Below are 20,493 nucleotides of genomic sequence, written 5' to 3'. Positions count from 1 at the left end.
ACATTTTTAAGGGCCCTGATGCTAATTAAGGATGACAGAAAAATCAGGAGAAAAGAAGATAAAATGAATTATGTGATACAAATAAACAATCAAGCTCCCTGCACCTAAAATCACCACATGTCTTTGAAAATGTCCAGTCCTTCAAAGTCCATCCCAGTGGTGAATGAGCTGCAGGGTCCATAAATTTCGCTATATCTCTGACAAAAGACTGAGATCTCAATGGTGTATTAGCCAGTACAGAGACCAACAAGTAAGAAGCAGCCATGCCGTGAGATTACAATAAAATTTACACAACTGGAAAACTGTGAGATGTTGAATGAGATCTTGTGAGGTGGATATGAGATCTTGTTTCCCCCTGGAACTGAGACTTCACTGTAACATGGTTTCCACCTCTTTTTTGCTTCTTTGGAGAAACATGTAATGCAAGCCTCAGTATGTATTTGATAATGGTTTGTGAATGTTTGTCACGAACCATGCATTTTCTATTCATTGCTCTTACTTTTGTTTCTGACAGTTGATATGGGAGCTTGTGAATTTTATTCAGGGAAGCATACGTTTAAAAAATGAGCTTAAACATTGTCCTTATCACCTCACCCCTCATCCCCTCACCCATCATCACCCCCAGCCACCCCCCCCCCCCCCTCCAAATTCAATTTCACGGGACATCAATGCCCCCATTAGACGCCTGGGACAGGCGCCTCTCGGCCTCGCTGCTGCCACTGTCCACATTCTCCTTGGCCTCCTCGTCGTGCTCCTCCGACCGCTGCCACGGTCGCAGCGCCGTGTCCTTCAGCGACTGTGTTCGGAGGCCTATGAAGGAGGAGCTGCCTGGAAGTGCCTTCCTCTCTGGAAATGGATGACAAGAATGAGAGACAGAGTAAATTTTTTTGCTGGGATGAAGGATGAAGAAAGAAGAACACTGGCCCACAGTCCTGGGGGTCACTGGAGTGGTGACTAGCAATTCAGCAATTCATCTGAGTCCTGGACACTTTAAAGAAATGTTATCACTGCCAATATGTGCTTGAGATGACTTTTTGGTTTGGTAGCTATGTGAAAGGAAGCCATAGATGCTGAAAAATCATTCTTCTACTAATAACCCTGAAAGTTTGCGTAAGCATTTTTACAGAAAATATGTGTGAAGTGTGATAGCTTGTCAGATGAGAGACTGCTGGGTAAATGGGGTGAGTGGATAGCGAAAAAAGCAGAAAGCATGTGTCAGTGCTTCCATTCGTTTTGGTTTGCGGTTTTCTGTGTGTATGTGTCTGTGTGCATGCTATGGTGTCTGTGTGTTGTCTTTTCTGTGTGTGTGTGTGTGTATGTGTGTATGTGTGCGTGCGTGCGCGTATGTGCTTATGTGTACATTTTTGCATTTTTTTGATCATATATCTGTGTATTTTTTCTGTATTTGCTCGTGAATCCTTGTGCATTCTTTTGATTATGTTGTGTGCACGTTATTTTATCGGTGTGAGAGTCAGTGAGCTTGTGCAGATGTGGTTTTGTAAGTGTGTGTGTGTATGTGTGTGTGTGCGTGCATGTGCGCGCGTGTGTGTGTGTTGTTCTTCTGTGTGTGTCTGTGTGAGCGTGTGCATTTTTTGACTTTGTCATGGTGTTCATTGGTGATCAGTGTGTGCGTGTCTTTGGGCTTGCATGTGTCGCGCTTGGCCCTTGTCACACTTAGCCATCTCAGCCTTAAACCACAGGCCCTGTCTTCTCAGAGAGAGAGAGAGAGAGTGTGCTTGTTATATACAGGTGACCTAAATACAGAAAATCTGAGGTATCACCACCTCGCCAAAAACACAGATTTAGACAACAGGCAGCTAATTATAAGGCTGCTCTGCTGGATACTGAATTTGGCATGATTATCCAGCCCCATTTCCTTGACATTCAAGGGAAAAAAACATTGTATGACAATATTTCCTCTAGATAAGATCAATATTTATAAAGAATTGTTTGGACTGGACATTGTGGGGAAGTAAAACAAATGTTATTTTTCTGTCCTTCCATTATTAATGGTTTGCTTTCCATGATTCTTCCTCCACATTATCTAATGCCTAAATATTGAAAAGCCTGGCAGACAGACAAGCTCGGCTGAATTACTCAGTGTCTGCCTTGTTTACAAAGAACTTTATAAACACTGAATTCATACAGCACTTGCTACAAAAATAAAGGACAAATACAACCCGAGACTGTGAATCTGATGCTGTGACATAAGAAAGCTTAAAACTAAGGAGATTTGGTTTGTCGGTCAGTTGTATCTGTTTGGACAATACTAAACGTACAATAAATTGCTTTGAGATAATATATTCCTTATTTGTTCTCTTATTTCTTTTAGTTGAGTAATTATTGATTACCTAATTACTATTAATATGAAATCCAACCAAACCAAACATTCCAAATGTACTCACTTCAGCATGGAAAATAAGAAGTCAGTGCCAGGTTTACCTGGTATTTGAAATTGTTTATAGTGTACAACATTATTAAATATTAAAGTGGCAAATATTTGACAGATGTGACAGAAGGGGACGCCCAATGCAAGAGTTGAATTTAAAAGTAGAAACACTGTACAGGTCATTAAGGAGGAGAGGTCCAATGCTCATCTAAACAGGCTCCAGGACCTCTGGACTTCACCACAGTGCCTCTTCTCTTTATTTAACTCTGCTCTGGTGCTGCGTCACTCTCTCACCTCCAGGCCTGATTGGGTGCATCAGCCTGTTCATCTGGACGTTCCAGTGTTTGACGTTGGTGCTGGCTTGGCGGAGCTTCCTCTGAGCGGCCTGTAAAATGGGGATTGCATCTGGGGTGAGCGTTTACGATGATGTGCACTGCGCAGGAGGAGCGTGAAGACACTGGTGCTGAACAGACTGGATGTTAACAGTTAAAATGTCTGTCTTGGTTCTAGTCACTTACATTTACGTTTACTCATTTTCTATATGCGCTTAACCAGAGACTTACAAAGCAAAGGCACTACAATGGTAACTTCAATATGTCTTAGCATGCAGTTGTTCAAAAGCACACTGAAATGTATCATCTCTAGAAATGTTGAGCCACTTGAAATCCAAGTATGTGTCATATAAATAACATCTCAACTGCTGTCCACAGGGACCACAACCTCCACAATGATCTACACCCTGCATTTAAAAGGCTCATTTTGATCTGTTATTTCTTCAGAACGGAGAAGTTAACAGGTTCTAAAGTAGTCAGACACTGTTAGCAGACGCGGTTTTGAAGAAAAAAAAAGACATGCCCTCGCAGACACAAAAACAGGAAGCTGCTATAATATAATTTCCATGGCAACCAGGTCTCGGAGCAGAACAGCGAGACCGTGCGCTTCTCAGAGGATGCTGTGGGTGAAAGGCTGTGAGAGGTGTGCGTGACGGCTTTGACCATTGGCCGATCTGAAGAGGTGCATGAGCCGCCCTCCGCCATGGGATACATCACCACACAGACAGGAAGCAAAAACTACACTCTGAGGGAGAGACAGGAGAAGCTGACAGTCTCACTAACGAATACACAGGCAAAGTGCACACCCATACACATGTATATACCCACAAACACACATGACAAGGAGGTGGAATAGAAAGGGAGATGATAGAATAACCAATAGACATTAACTTTCTCTTGCCCACTCATCTTAGCTCTTCTCAAACTCACACACACACACACAACCACACTTGCACATTCATATGCACCTACACACATAGCCACACACAAACACACACACACACACACACTCGCACATTCACATGCAACTACACACATAGCCACACATACACATACACACACACACACTTGCACATTCACATGCACCTACACACATAGCCACACAAACACACACACACACCCATACACACACACACACACACACACACACCCATACACACACACACACACACACACACACACACACGCACGCACATGCAGTCTCCAGCTTACCACCACGTCCTGGTCCACTCTGTGGCGATTGGCCCGGACCTCCTCCAGCTGCCTCTGGGCCTCCTCAAGAGCCCGGGTCTTGTTCTCCATCTCTTGCCGGAGCTCCTGCTTCTCCCTCTGGGTCTTCAGGATGTATTCCTCCTGCTCCTCCTGCAGGGTCATGAGGGCCTTCATCCTCTCCTCTTCCTCCACTAGCAACCTGACAAAGGGATAGAACCAAGGTGAATTCTGGGTGTGTAAGAGAATTTTTGGAAAGCCTGCTGGATTGCTGCCTTCGGCTTGCATAACAAACAACCTGAAATAGATTTTTTTCAGTCTCAAGCACCAGCTGTATGAGGGGCTTTAGGAATCTGTTCACAATCCATTCACAAAAAGTGGAAGTGGTCCAGAATGCAGCAACATTGATGTTTCACTTCCACACATGAGGAAGCAGAGAATGACGGACCAAACAGTCAGACCACCGCTTCCCAGCAGAATGCCAGTCTGACATCACAACTGACATAACTACTTCAGCATGTACACAAATACGGTACCCCAAACAGTAACTACCATGTAACAGTGACGTAAAAGCAGGTGTATTACAGTTACACTTTGAGGCCACAAACCCCAGAGCAGACGAATGTCTGTCACGCAGAACGGGCATTTCACGCACTGTGGTTATGCAACCAAGAGTTAAAAAACATAACGGATTGACGCTGCTAACGTGTAACATGGGGGTGGGGTGGAGAGCGCACAACAAGTGTTAGTGTCACGAGCTTGGAGCACGCTATCCACCGACTGATTTCTACGTCAGAATGGAAATGTAGGTGAGCGCGTGCAGCAGAGCCGAGGGTCCGGGGACTCAGAGGTCCTCTCAACGAGGCTGAGGGCACCGCTTCTCCCTATTTAAGGCTCAACTTCCTGAGGAACCCAGCTGAGCCGCTGTGCGAGGGAAGGATATCTGCCATTTCGATCAGGAGCCCAAAGGTTAGCCCACTCTGGTCCCTTTGCATTGTCCTCTCTGTGAGATACTCTCTGCTTCCACTGTAACAGTTACTGGTTAAAGAAGTCAGTAACACATAATCCTGATTGTGGTTATGAGATCTACAAACATGACTGATGTCTCTACTTTGAAGCAACAGCAGGGCATATTCTCTGTCATGACTCAATGGTGACAGATTGAACAGATCTAAACAAGGAGAGTACAGGTTGCACAGAAAAATAAAGTAAAACACTATAAAGTGAAAAGAAAGTGGCTTCATATGTCCAAACAGCACACGTGGTACATGGGCACTGGGTTTCTTTAAAGAAAAGAAAACAAGCTCAGTGTGAGACCAACGGCGTTGTCTACACTCAGGCATTAGCAGTCATTATAGCAGACTTCTTCAGGCTGCAGACTGATTACATTTGAAAAGAGACAATCAGCATTCTGGAAGTAACAGGCAGTGTGCAATCACGGGCACAAGGATGCTGAAAGTACATGAACATTATCTGGTTTCACTTCCTGCCTCACTTTTTGTGACTTTACGTAATATGGTATGTGGGACATGTATGTATGCATTGTGGTATATGTGAATCTGTGTTTTGTGCGTGTGGGTCTGCATCTGTGTGTGTGTGTGTGTGTGTGTATGCGTGCGTGTGTGTGTGTGTGTGTGTGTATGCGTGTGTGTGTGTGAGTGTGTGTGTGTGTGTGTGTGTGTGTGTGTGTGTGTGTATGCGTGTGTGTGTGTGTGTGTGTGTGTGTGTGTGTGTGTGTGTGTGCAAGGGTGCATATGTGTGTCTGTGTGTGTGAGCATTCATGAGTATGTGAGTGTGTGTGTATGTATGTGTACGCGCACATGTGTATGCCTGTCTGTGAATGCATGCTCGTTTGTGTGAGCGTGTATATGTGTGTGTGTATGTGTGTGTGTGTGTGTGTGTGTGCGTGTGCGTGCATGTGTGAGTTTGTGTGTGTGTGTGTGTGTGTGTGTGTGTGTGCGTGTGTGTGTGCGTGTGTGTGTGTGTGTGTGTGTGTGTGTGTGCGTGTGTGCATGCGCGCGTGTGTGTGTGCGTGTGTGCATGCGCGTTTGTGTGTGTGTGTGTGTGTGTGTGCGTGTGCGTGTGTGCATGTGCGTTTGTGTGTGTGTGTGTATGCCCACATGAGCGCGTGTGTTCAGTACCTGGCCTGTGCGTAGCGGAAGGCCTCCTCGTCCTGCCTGGCTTTGATCTCCAGGCGCAGGGCCTCCTCCAGCCGCTGCTGCATCTCCTCCAGCTCCTGGATCCTCTTGCGCTGCCGCTCGGCCTCCGCCTCCTTCAGGGCCATCTCCGCCTGCATGCTGGCCTGCGCCTGGAGGGCGGAGCCAGGCACCAGGGCGCATAGCGAGACAGACACAGGGATTAGGAAGAGACTCATTTAAATTATTCTACACATTTTATAACATTATCCATAGTTATTGGTCCCCTTTGATTTCTTCAACTTTATACTTGTATTCACAGTTCCTCGTATTTCCCCACCGTTCTCCCTTATTCCGCAATTTCTTGTCTGCTTTCCCCTCAGACCTTCCCCAGCTTTCCTCTTCCACCCTTTCCATTCTCTCCTCTTCCCAAATTCTTATATTTCACTTTCTTTCCCCTCCAATGTTTTCCATCCCCCTTCCTCTCTGCTCTTCCTCCATCTCCTCGTCTCTCCTTCCTCCACCCCTCCTCTCTGCTCTTTCCCTCCTCTCTCCTTCCTCTATCTCCTCCTCTCTCATTCCTCCACCCCTCCTCTCTCCTTCCTCCACTCCTCCTCTCTCCTTCCTCCATCTCCTCCTCTCTGCTCTTCCTCCATCCTCTCCTCTCTCCTTCCTCCACCTCCCACCCCCTAACCCCCTCCACCTCCCGCAGCTGCACCTCCAGCGCCTGCTGCAGCTGCTCTCGCTGCTGCTTCCGCCTCTGCTCCTCCTGCTCCAGCAGGGCCTCCGCCTGCCGCTGCGCCTCCCTCAGCAGCTCCAGCTCCGCCAGCTTGGCCTCCTTCTCCCCCTGCAGGGCCTGCAGCCGCTGGCGCTCCTCCTCCCGGGCGGCCCGCCTCTTCTCCCTCTGCTCCCTCTGCTCCCGGCGCCTCAGCTTCAGGTCCGTGTGCAGGGAGGTCTTCCCCTCCGCCTGCAGCCGGATGGCCGTCTGAATGGCTGCAGGGTGGAGGGAGAGGTCACTGGCAAAGCTCAGAGCGAGATCTCGCCTGATTGGTTACAAAGCAATTGGGATCAAGTGATGTCTTGCTTCTTCTGGCTGGCGCCCAACCCTCTCACATCATTGCTGCAGTGAAGCTGATAATGTTACAAAAACATGGCAGTGATGTTCGTAGATCATTTTGTGTTTTCACAGAAAATAGTCTGCATGAAAAAAAGGAGGAGGAAGATATTTAATAACTATGTATGCATGTGTATCTGCATTTTATTAAAACTCTCAAGAAATTATGTGAAACAATATAGGAACAACAATATTGTAAATCTTGGGAAGTCGTTTGAACAACAGAGTAATATTGTGTAATCAAACTAATTTAGGATTTTGCAGTTTCTCATGAAAGCTGACATATTTACATTAATATTTTATATAGTGCGTGCATCAGCAGCTGTATGGGTAAGGTCTCTTTTTCTATCCCTTTCATAATTATGCATTATTTCCACAGACCACTTGCTTAGGGCTTTTCAGCACTTGCATATGTAACTACATATAACATTCTTCAGTGTGCAAGCGTAAAAACAGTAACTGATAATGCTGGCATCCTGGCATATCTGGCATCATAGTGGCTGCAATAAGTCCAAGGAGAATTCTGGGTAATCCAGGTCAGACACACTGACCTGAGGTCCACTCTTGTCTCTGCTTGGTGTCTGAAGCACTCATTTCATAGGTCCTGGTGAGTGTTTTCACACAGAACATGCACCTCTTCCCATCTTTCTCTGGCAACACCTGTCAATCAAAGCATGATCTACATAAGTCAAACCCTGAAGTGTCATGAGCAGTTTTAAGCCATAACTGAGGCCTACCTCAATGCCACCACCACAGGAGGGGTTTGCCTTTATTATTACATGTCAGAGTATCATGCAGTGTAAGTGAAATACACTGCATCCGCCCCCCCCCACCCCTCACCCACATGCCCTCCCACTGGTGAACCCAGAGCCCCTCCCCAAGCCCAGCCCACCTCCACACAGCAGTTCTGGTCCAGCACAATGCTGCCCTTCTGCTCTTTGCAGTCCTCACTGACGAAGTAGGTCAGGGTGCTGGGCTTGAGCGTGAACCAGCGCTCTGTCCAGTTCCTGCGGAGCTGACCTTTCTTCCACAGGTAGCCCTGCGCAGGTGAAGGAATGTAAAAACACACACACTCCAGGGCTCATATACGGGGAGGAGCACGTATGCACTTACAGGCCAAAAGACTTGCGTAAACATTTACACTCAAGCAGACCCTCCCCCAAGACACACAGACCAATAGGGTTTAGAACTATGACACGTCAATCTCAAAGCAGTCGCTTTTTACGGAATGAGCAGTGCTGGTAGGATACCAATGCATTAGGACACATTCTCCAATTTAGGATATTCCATCTGCCTATCAAAATCACCCCTGTACCTGTAGTCTACTTCATGTAAAATAGCATACCTCTTTTAGTACTTCCCCCACTATTTCCATGTACACCTTCTCAATGGCCATGCTAAGGGATTCCTTCTCTGTGCCTCTTGTCAGCTTTCCTGAATTCATCAGGTCTAGGAAAGCCCACACAGAGATCCCATTCTGATGTGCAGCCTCCTGGGAAATGAAGTCCTCCAGCTCAACACAGTTCAGTTCTGCACTCATGGCCATGCAGATTTTCTTCAATAAATACTCCACCTGGACAAGGTGATAAAAAACAAGGGAGAATTTCAGATTTCAGAGGAAGGACAAATAGTAATAAATAGGTGAGACTGCAACAGAAATCATATCTGCCACATAAATCCCTCAGGGTAACTAAATCTCTGTTTGTACCAGGGGGTTCCGCTGTACAGATTATGTGGCCTCTAGAACATACCGGCACATACATTAGGGACAATATTACATTGGTGTTAATACGGCATTACTTTGGAATAAAGTAAATGCCTTTCAAAAGATGATCTATACGGCCTACTGCCAGCAAAGAAGGCGGTGCCATTAAACCAAGAAAGCTTTTAGTCAGTCATTGTAAAGCACACGTTGCAGTAAAATTTATTTTGATTTCTTTTAACAAGCCCCACCTCTCTTTATAAAACCAAGGCATAGAAGTGTAGCTGATCAGACACGCATCAAAACACATCATCACCTTTCTACTCTGATGAGACCAATGCAATAACAATATGGTTTTTAGAAATAGCAACAATATCAATGCACCCTTTTGGTTTTATTTCACTTGTGAGAGCTGGGTATATCAGGACGCAGAATGGTCACCTCCTCAGGAACCATGACCAGGGGGTATTTGTCCTCGGACAGGAAATTGAAGAGGCACCAGAGGCGAAAGGCATCTTTGTGGGGCAGGAGGGCCCGGCCGTTCTTCTGGGGGAAGTAGTTCTTTTTGGCAGTGAGGGTCCAGCAGAGCTCGTCAACGTTCTCCTTCACAAAGGACCCCTCCTTCACCTGCAAGCAGCGAGTCACCTCAAGGTCACCTTGACTATGTGGCTTCAAATGCATCATATATTCACCAACAAGCACCCACACAGTAAGGTCAAGGTGTAGGTAAGGTAGGTAAGAAAATCACCAGTGGTGATCCACATGTAAACTTGAGACTGAACAATTTCATTTTAGCCATGAGCCTGAGTCACCTGCTCTTCCAGGTGTCAGTCAGCTCTTAGATTACAAAGCGTCTCTGAAGCCCTTGGGATAATGAACATCTACAACCATGGCTGGTCAGGGATGATGTGTGTGTGTGTGTGTGTGTGAGGTGGGTAGTACCTTGTCCAGGATGTATTTGGTGAGATAGGGCATATACCCCTGGGTGGAGACAGGCCCGTCATCGTCTTCCCTGAAGTGGTCCTCCAGGGCCACTGGGTCGTGCGGGATACACAGGACTGTGCACAGGTTGTGGGACAAGACCTGCGATTCAGGGCCACAGCCAGGCACAGTTAGAACAGACATGGAAGAACACATACAGTAAATATGCCAAACACAGGCAACACAGGAGCACAGACAGATGGCAGGAACGCCCACAGACTGGCAGATATTGTAGGAGAGGATATAAGACATAAGTAAATGAGGAGAAAAAAATTTAAAATATCATACAGTGCTGGAACTGTCAAACTCCATTTTAATGCTGGTAAGACCGGAGAAAGTACCGTGTTCATAAGAATACTGTAGAATATAAATGCACACAGAATAATTGGTCTGTGAGGATATAAATGTCTCTGTGTCACTGAGAAAGATCAAGGGAGGTAAAACAAGCCATCCGTAACATGAAACACAACAGCATTATAGCAAGGCAACAAATCCAATCCACACGAAATGATTGCACCTGCAACTAAAAGAAAATCCAACAGCATTTCGCAATAGACATCTGTGCATCAGTGCATACAGTATATTTACAAGGCAAATGTGTTGTGTTGTAAGGCTGGGGTGGACGAGCGTGATCTGCTTGCGTGGGCTGGCAGAACAGAGCCCTGGTGCATGTCAACAGTGAGGGGAACTTCCCTGAGGCCAGGCAGGGGTACAGCTTTCCTTTAACAGAGCGCACGCACATCTCTGGCTAGGAAGTTCCCAAGAGCCCGCAATGCATTTTCCATCAAGAGGTGTTCATCAGTGATCACCACAATCACCCATCTCCAAAAACCTGACCTTGGATGCTCAGCCCACAGGTTTCTTTGACTTGCTCGTGGGCAACCCGCCCTCGTCTCTCTGTCTTCAATCTGGCAAAATGTCAAAAAGACTTGGTGCTTCCCCTCCTCAAGGTATTTAGACTCAATATTATTGACGGCTCACATCATAGCAGTATCTGACAACAACAACAAATTTTCCTTTGACATTTCAATTTCTGACATGTTTGGTCAAGTGAACAGCAGAGCTATTCAGAAATTCTACAGAAAATAATTCACTGTAAAAACAGATAGTGTAATTAGCACTTAACACACAACCAAAAGAGGAAACTAGAGTTTTACCATGGAAACCTTTGAGGCAGCCTGAGCTCAGAAAGGCACACACACTGCAATACAGACATTTGGCTGTAACGGTTGTTTAACATTCTCACAATGTTTCTCTTACATTGCTCATACAGTTGCATCTGGCTTACAGTTTTTCTGTAGGTGAACCACATTGTGGTTCCAGTCCTAGACCATCTCAAGCAATGTCAAAGGTCAATGCCCCTGACCAATCTGTTTTTTTTTTTTCACGTGTGTACATACTATTTTAATTTTTTTTTTTATTTGTGGGGGGGGGGGGGGGGGGGGTTAGCTGAGAATGACTCTGCTGATGCTTGCAGTTGCAGCAGTAATCTGCCTCTGCCAAGGTAAATGAGAACACTGACAGGCCTTTTTCTCTTTTTTTTGGAATACTGCTCTCAGCGTCACAACAAAACAACAATAAAATCCCCATTCTTTCCTACGCTGGAGGGCACCTGCGAACAAAAACATCCTGGTTCGTCACTACACAACATCACGGCAAGCACACCTACTTCCTGTCAACCACGGTAGGCATCACGGCACGATATGAGGCAAGAACGCCAGATATTAAAACCCAGACATTCAAACATACTAACGTTCAGTCTGAAATGAACTGGTAGACAGCCCATACGTACAGTACTAGTCAAAAGTTTGGACACACCTACTCAAAGAAGGGTTATTCTTTATTTTTACTATTTTCCACATTTTAGAATAATAGTGAAGGCATCAAAACTATGAAACAACACAATGGAATTAAGCAGTGACCAAAAAAGTGTTAAACAAACCAAAACTATTTAAAAAAATTCTTAAAATTAAAAATTTTGTTTTGGAAACAAATTCATACATGGGCTTCAACTTCACTATTTATATTTGTCGAAGAAGTAAATTTAAAGAATTTCTTGAAGATAATGTCTTAAGATAATATCTTTAAGATAATGAGAAACATGCATTCATTCAGATGTGTCCAAACTTTTGACTGGTACTGTAAATGGCTCTAGAAGCCCTCTGTCTGGTGCACCACATGCAAAGTCACCTGAACCACCACTCCTGTTCTAAAAGGTAGCCTGCGGGGTTTTCATGGTTACCGGGAAACGGACGCCACCATCTGGGCTAGGCCCGGGCGGAACGCGCCAGTGTGCCTGAGGAGACCTGCGGAGGCTCCTTCAAATCCTGTTCTACCTCTCCCCTCCTCCCTCCCGCGAGACAAATTTGAGACGTGGATTCGAGGACGAGACAAAGCCTCTTTGAGTGCTCTGGCACCCTGGGGCTAGAGCAGGTTCCAGAGCGCCTTAGTGTGACAAGGATTAGCCCGGTCATGGGGTCCGATCCCTGCAAGGCCGCAGACCACGCAAGCGGGCTGACGTCAGAGACGTGCCCCGGCTCTCCTTGCAAGACGTCACAGCAGTCCCCTTGGCTTCAGCTGGGAAGAGGTTAGGGTGCTAGACTCTAGACCAGAGGGTCACGGGTTCAACACAGGTGCCTGTTAGATCCAGGTCAGGACACCCATTAGGTGTTAATCCAGGAGACCAAATCCAGGCAATGGCATTCCGCAAACTGGTCCAAAACAAATGGTGACAAATAGCAGGACTTTGAATCTAATGTCTTCTTGGGACAGTTCTGGGACTGTAAGCTGAAATAGAAATACCTACAACCCCTCTTTTCATCACTAGTCCTGCTGCTTTGGTAGATTATTTCTTCCTAGTGGTGTATTTCTACTGGTGGTACGGTTGATGTCCTGTAGAATAGTCACCAGGGCTCAATACAAAAGAGCACATTTCTCCTCTACATCAGATATAGGCAGTAGTTACAACTACAGTAGACACCTGTGCACTTTAAAATGATATGGATAACATGCGGAGTTGTAAACTGTCCAAAAACCTCATAAGATCATTCACATTACAGAAACTGAAATGAGAAGACAGCAATCAAGGGTCAAACTGTTCTCACTCACCAAGGAAACGCATATCACAGACAAGCAAAAACACATCCAGATCTTTACCATTACTTCATAAAGACCCCAAACCAAGGAAAGTACGCCCTTCACAATGGGGCTTTTATAGACTGCTTTGCAAAGCTAACAAGGATATGATTTTAATTCAGTTATGAACACAAACGGGTTGCAGATTAGAGGACACTACAGAAAGATGCAGAACAGACCAAGACATAAACAGGATGAGGGGGTGAAAAATGAGACGGCAATAACAAGCAAGACAGCAAGGGAAATCATAACATAACCAATGCGAATCTAACTGTGTCATAGATGAGAGGCAGGAAAGTGTCTATCGAGAGCAATTTCGAACTTTGGATCTAGACCCCCCCCCTCTCCACTTCCCTCTCTGCCCCCACAAACCATCCTGCACCTGGCTCCGACCCTCACCTTGAGCTGCGACTTGGACACCTTGCCGCTCTCCTCCACGTCCAGGGCCGTGAAAGCGTACCAGATGGACTTGAGAAGTTCCGAGCGCAGATCCATGGCCGCCCGGGGCACAGGTTTCTGTTGTTTTTTTTTCTCTCTCTCGCTCTCTCTCTCTCTGTTGTTTTTCTCCTTCTTGCTCTCCGGAGCAGAGACCTGCCTCAGCAACACCCTCACCCTCTGCCCTGCCGCTCACACACTGCCCCAGAGGCACCACAGCGCCCCCTGCCTGCAGCATCAGCCCATCAATCCAACGCTCATGAGCAGAGCTGAGATTTCAGCACAGGCATTCCTGGTATGAGTCATGGGATGCACATGGGCAATCAGCTATAAGCCATGGAAACACACATGCTTTATGTTCTGAGCGTCAAAGATGTAAATACTTAGGGCAGATTTGCATTGGAGTTTCACCATTTAAGCAACACAGTTCCTATGAACATCAATTTTGGGAAAAGAACTAAAATTAACTGAATCCAAAACAACCAAAAACAACTTGCAACTTGGCCAAAAACTATGATTTTGGTCTGTTTGTCATTCTTCAGCATTCAACAGCAGTTGGTACAAAATCATTAGTATTCAGTAGAAATCTTCTGGAGGTTATCTGTTGTCATCTATGAAGTGTTATCAGGCACACTCCACCTGGATGTGCTCTGGAAAGGGGGATTTACTATGAAAACACCATTATGGTCTGTCACCATGAGGCACTTTGATTATTCTGCACATTTTCTGGCCCCAGCCATATGGGGTATTTTACAGCAGTGCTTGTAAGATGTGCAAAGACCTTACAGACATGCCTTGATTACATGCCAGCACCCCCCCCCCCAGCCCCCCACCCCCCCAACACACACACACACACACACACACACACACACACGCACATGCACACACACACACACATACACATACACACACACACACACACAAATGTGCATCTTCTGGCTCTCAGTGTACATGATCTTACCTGGTTCAAAAGATGCACTACACTTTGTGTACTCTAGGGGGCAGTATGTCCACATCAATGTTAATCTTCATTATTATCACATTGACTTTGATTCATTCCAGCCTGTTCTTCCTTTTCAATCCTCTGACGAGATCTCTGAGAAATCTGCTGCAAAGGTGTAATTCAATTGGTTTCCTCCATTATTTTATACCAAAGACAAGGTTTAAAAAGACTGGCCACCCAAGCCACAATGCCAAATGACATATTAACATGTCATTGTGGCCAAAATTTCATATATATATATATATATATATATATATATATATATATATATATACCAACATTACTCTAGCATTTTATTCAGATTTGAAACAGAGACAAGTATGATGCTTACTGCTTGCTAGGCCTAAATCTAGAAGAAATGTGAAATTAGGATAAGCATTTTTGCAATTTTTGCAGGATCATATTTGGAAAAGTAAGAGCTGGTCATCCATTTTGATATAATTGTTATAGTTGTTTGAAATACATGTGCCATATTAAGCCTTTCTGTAAGACTGTAAGATATTCTGATATTTTCAAATGAATGCCAAAACACTGGAATGATAGCTTTACTAGAAAAAATGCCTACATTTTTGCCTATTCAGCTGCACCAGAGCTGTTAATCAGCAGTTACTTTGTACATGAAGATCATCCTAAAGTTGCTAGACTAATGAGAAAAGGCTACTTATTTCGAAAGAAGTGATAATTTATACGACCAACCTCAAATTTACTGAATCATCGAAGAGAGCAAACTCTCTCACCTGCCTTTGTCACCTGCTGTGACTTCACCTGCATCTCTATAGGTACCTCTGCACCTCCTTCTCAAATCTGACTTGAATCTGACTTTCCACTGACTTCTACTGCCCACCTGAGGCTCATACAACACTGCCTCTGACCACAAACCAACCACTGGTTGGCAGGGATGGTTTTGTCAGCATTGGGCCGCTTGCAGTGATGTGGTGAAGTGGTAAGTAGCATGGCTCGTAGCCAAAAAGGTTGCTGGTTCAATTCCCTCCTGGGGCACTGTTCTTGTACCCTTGGGCAACTTAACTCAGAATTGCAAAGTTGTATAAATGGGTAACGTGTAAGCTTTGTAAGTTGTTCTGTATAAGGGTGTCTATTAATGTAAATGTAATACGACAGCTAACAGAAGTTTAGCGACTGCAAACTGCCATTTCACAAAGTGATGACCGCACACAGTTTATGATGTGTAATACTGTAATATGAGCGTGTGTCCAGGAACGCTTTGTCAGATGGCCTGGACAAAGGCCACGGGGCAGATAAATAACGACGTTGCGTCACGGGCCCCGCTGTTCTGCGGGGAGCAGCTGGGTGGTCTCACCGCAGAGGGGAAGTAGCTGCGCGTCTCTGATTACCGCACCTCTCTGATTATTACCCCCCTCTCCCTGTGACGGGACACTAATGGCAGAGGCAGAGAGCTAGGGGGAAGTGCTCCAGCAGATGGGTGAGGAGCTGCATGGGGGTGTAATTTGGGCTAATTGCAGTGTAGCGGCTGCAGTAATGGAAGCCTGGCACACTCGAGGACTTAAAGATAAGGAGACTGAGGAGGGGGGAGGGGGGAGGGGGGAGGGGGGGATCAGGCTGTGTGCATCTGTGAGAAGGGGAGGGGGAGGGAAAGGGGGAGGGGGAGGAGGGGAGGAGGGGAGCATCGACAGTAATGGGCCAGGAGTCGTGTGGCCCTCACGATCTGTTTACGAGCTAATGAACCTCATGTAACCCCAGATTGTGTTGTAATATGCTTACATCTGTGACCCTTTGTTTGATATTAGCATGATGCTGTGTGCCTTTGGACAATAGAAAGACAATAGAGAGTTTTGCTCAAAATACTCTGCTCAATTACCTTTTCTGCTAAAATACCCTTTAAACAATCTCAGAAATGTTATTGCACAAGAGTGTGATTTTGACCCCACCCTCAGAACTAGAACTTATGTCCACTGATGGTTAGGGTGGGGGGGGGCAGCATCCACCCCTCTCATTAAACGGGGCCCTTAAACAGGTGGAAGCAGAGGACAGAGCATGGGCTTCACAGTGCAGGTTATAGACAAATACAGTCACTTCCATTGGAAAATATCTCCAAGTTGTGACTTTCCAATTTAATGATAAAAGTCTATTCCAGCAGAACACTCTCCATTCATCCATATTCATCAATAAATTCATCACTTCTGGAATTTTACATTTAAATTACATCAATTAATGATATAATTTATGTTCTGATTTTTTTTAATGTTGTGACACTGGACTTAAACCATAACAGTGAACACTGGCACATAGATTTGGTGAGCGGAATCCACAGCTCTTAAGAAACATGTATGCAACACAGCCACCACTCCCCCTTTTCTACATCAACTCCCCACACATCACACCTCAAGTTAATGCAGCTCAATGGCTGGTATGAAAGCCACGGCAGCTATAAAATACACAACAGAGAAATAAACGTACCCACATCTTTCAGCCACAGACCTGTGAAAAGCGTGTCCCAGTGGGCTTGCATTAAAAGCATGAAACACGTTCTATTGATTAGCTACTCTTTCACTGTTTTGTGGTACACTGTAGAAAGATAGGAAGATGCACTCCTTTCAGCTGACAACAGACACATGCATTTTTATGCTGTTTTGTACTAAACTAGGGAGCAACTCTGCAACCTCCTCCCTAAGGACTGTTGTTCCCCTTTTTTCTGGAAAAACGTATGTGCAACATGTAATACGCAATATACTTCTCACTGGGGCGGCAGTGTAGCATGGTGGTTAAGGAGCAGGACTCGTAACCGAAAGGTTGCCGGTTCAATCCCCGCTGGGACACTGCTGATGTACCCTTGGGCAAGGTACTTAACCTCAGTAAATATCCAGCTGTATAAATGGATAACATTGTAAAGAACTGTAACCTATGTAAGTCGCTTTGGATAAAAGCGTCTGCCAAATGAATAAATGTAAATGTAAGAAAATGTAATTGAAACATAACTTCAGTTACCATTGCAACAGCAAGAATCTAGAACACCCCATGTACTATACCCTTACATCATGGCTTCCCACTTGGGTAGTGTTTGAATGTGCAAATCACCTTATCAGCTGCTGGAAAATTATGTACCAAGACATGACTAGAAGGAGAAGTGATGTACATGTTATATATCTCATCAACTGTATTTGGCAACACGAGTGACTGACAGCCTTCAGCATGTAATTTGTATTGTCCATGAAAACACTGGCAACTGTTAGCAAAGTATGTGTTTAGACATTGCAACACAATTGGAGAAGTTTCCAAAAAAAATTATTTATTAAAATTACCCATTATTCATTAGTTATTCAAAGTATAAATATGTATATCTGTGTATATATACAGTATCTTAAAATATTTTGGATCCCTTTCCTCTCCTGCTGCAAGTAACATGTCATAAATGAGCAAAGCCCTAACATGGTTTACAGGGCACACAGAATGATTTTTTTTTTCCGGGAAACAGGAATAAAAAAGGAAATTCCAGGGATTAGGTAGTTCCCGGCCTTTAATCTTAGCATAAACATCACCGAAATCCAAGGCACACTTTTTAAGAACACCTTCATTAATATGGCAATAATAAAATTAGGAAATGCTAAAAACCATGGCACAAGAGGCATAAAACCTGCATATATCCAAAACAAGCTGCTGCCCACCGGCAGCACCACAGCTCATAAAACTCATCAAGGCGCAGTCCTCGGTCCACAGATTGTTCTGCCTCTGTAAACAGCCCATTGGCAACTTCTTTCATTCCTTCTCCCTTATTTTCACCAAAGAGTAATTACTCTTCAGTCATTAACGCCACAATAACTTTGCGATGCGTCAGCGGTGGATTCCTAATTTCCAGTGTAATCTGGCCCCCAGGCCTCATGACTTATTCTTCTTAAGAAAATTAAGAGGACCACATCACAGCAAAAGACTCATTACTCATAGACAAGCTCTGTTACCATCATATCTCCCAATATGACAACCTTCGACTGTTTGGAGGACCAAACTCTTACTGTATCAATATGGACCTTCTCCAGAGACCACCAGATCCCCAGTTCCCGGGTTAGAAGCTTCTGCACTTTCCTGATTCCTCAAATGGGACCTGTTTGGATGAATGGAGCCGATGCCTCAGGACACTGCAGCGTCATGTCTGCCTGTCCCAGCCTGCGCTTCATTCATTTATTTGATTTTAATTAGCTCCAATAAAACCTGCCCTGTGTGCTGAAAGACAGCCCTCCTCCTCTAAGGGACTCTTTCATAATTTCAAGATTAAGGCCGAGGTTTTGTTTTTTATTGCCTCAGGTCAATCTATTCATTTTTTTCCCCATGCTTTTAAAAAAGGAATAAATTAATTTTGGGAACTATGTTTTCTATTATGTCATCACTGTGTATTCAGAAGACTAAAAACTCTCTCTTAGCATATGTATGACACGTTTTTCTTTTGATGTTTTTTTCTATGATGGTTTTTAAGACAGATTCATGTTTTGTTTTCCATTGATGTTGTTAGCAACAATATCTGATTGCCACTGGATGTATTGCTGCGCAGAGTGTAATAATTACCAATGGCTGAGTGTAAATGGAACCAATTCTCATTTCCTTCACTTCAGGAATAATATAATAATATAACGCTATCAATGTTCATGCACATGTTTGACTGTAGCTCCACCATCTTTACCCCTTGAGGACTCGAGTTTAAGAAGGTTTCGGTTCAAGACAGAACTCCAATTCAATTCCAACTCCAGTCCATTCACCTCTCATGTGTCATTTCTACCCATGACCCATGATCCGAGCACACAGAATGCAAGACACTAAAATATCAACTCCGCATGGCCTTGAACGAACCTCATTTCCTTGCTACTAGAAAATCTATGATTTACAAAGCGCTCGGAAGGCCCGCTAAAGACTTCCTACTGCACGACCGTGGTAGTTAAGAGAAGACAGAGTGGAGGTACGCCACGCTATAATAACAGTGCCTTGCGTCGCCCCCGCGCTCTCTTCCTGTGTTGGGTCTGTCTCCAAGGGGTCTTAATCCCCCTCACGGGCTGGCAGCGCTTCAGAGCCTGGCCCCACACACGCCTCGCCTGCGAGTAAGAGTTTAATCTCCACCAACAGAGCGCAGAGAGAGCGGATCAAAGCCGCAGCGCGCTGGCAAGGGAGAACGCCCTCTAATTACCAGAGGGAGGCATCCTGTCCAGGGAGAGAGAGATTTGAGTGGCGGAGAAGCGGGGCGCGATCACAGGGACGCAATCCGAGCCGCTCTTTCCCCTCCCCACCCCCCTCTCCTCGCATGGAGGAACTGCGATTCGGAGGGGAGGCGGTGTGTTTGTATGTGTTACTTACACACAGATGTATGTATTTTTTCCATGTTTATTCTGACTCCAGTGTCTCATCTAAATTGCATTTTGCGCCTCGCCACTGCTGGCAGATGGCAGGATACAAATTGAGGAGGCAGAGAACTGCCCTTCAGCACAGATGACGGCCCTGCACCTGCTCTGCATGCTTACCAAGCCTGCTGATTTCAGTGAGGATCCCCCATTAGCCAGTGATTCGTTTTTATTGTGCCCGATGTGGCGGCGATAGCTTGGTGCATTGAATGTGTTTTTTACTGCCGCAAAGAGTGGATGAAATGAAACAATCTGGATAAACAGAGACTGAAGATCAGTAAACTAACAGTTTTTTTAAACTTAAGTGAACTGTGGAATACACAACAGCAGAGCGACCATATATAAAAAGGAATCTGATGCTAATGGAGGATCCTTATAGAACCTGGTGAGCTTGTTAAGGCTGTGGGACTTGAATGAAAAGGAAGGTTGTTATGACCAGATGCAGCCTGTCATTTTGTCATCACGGTTCAGTGGTCAGCAGTCACTGGTCAACAGCTTCCAGTGACCATGAAAAACAGGTATTCATTATTCACTCTGAGCACAGTTCAACTACATCATATGGTAGGCATAAAACACAGAAAAAATCTGATCCAGAGTTGAAGTTACGGACGGAATGGTCTAGTCTTTGTAGTTTTTATCAACAAAACATCAGATAGTGATCTGATACTATAAGTATTATTATTAGCATACCACATATTGAC

The 20,493-nt window shown here is 45.0% G+C and overlaps 1 protein-coding gene across 1 annotated transcript; it reads right to left on the bottom strand.

Annotated features, from left to right (window-relative positions):
• Positions 1-655: 655 nt before the first annotated feature.
• Positions 656-13,540, bottom strand: LOC118778626 (differentially expressed in FDCP 6 homolog). The gene is made up of 11 exons (XM_036530205.1): positions 13,397-13,540; positions 9,824-9,964; positions 9,323-9,508; positions 8,525-8,752; positions 8,072-8,218; positions 7,731-7,839; positions 6,760-7,058; positions 6,072-6,238; positions 3,934-4,132; positions 2,684-2,774; positions 656-846 (listed from the first exon to the last, which is right to left on the bottom strand). The coding sequence occupies exons 1-11, from the start codon at positions 13,490-13,492 to the stop codon at positions 656-658; spliced, it is 1,854 nt and encodes a 617-aa protein (XP_036386098.1). The 5' UTR covers positions 13,493-13,540.
• Positions 13,541-20,493: the final 6,953 nt, after the last annotated feature.

Source organism: Megalops cyprinoides, chromosome 6, assembly GCF_013368585.1.
Source record: "Megalops cyprinoides isolate fMegCyp1 chromosome 6, fMegCyp1.pri, whole genome shotgun sequence".
NCBI lineage: Eukaryota > Metazoa > Chordata > Actinopteri > Elopiformes > Megalopidae > Megalops > Megalops cyprinoides.
The sequence above is the reverse complement of the archived record's forward strand: the minus strand, read 5'-3'. Positions and strand labels throughout refer to the sequence as shown.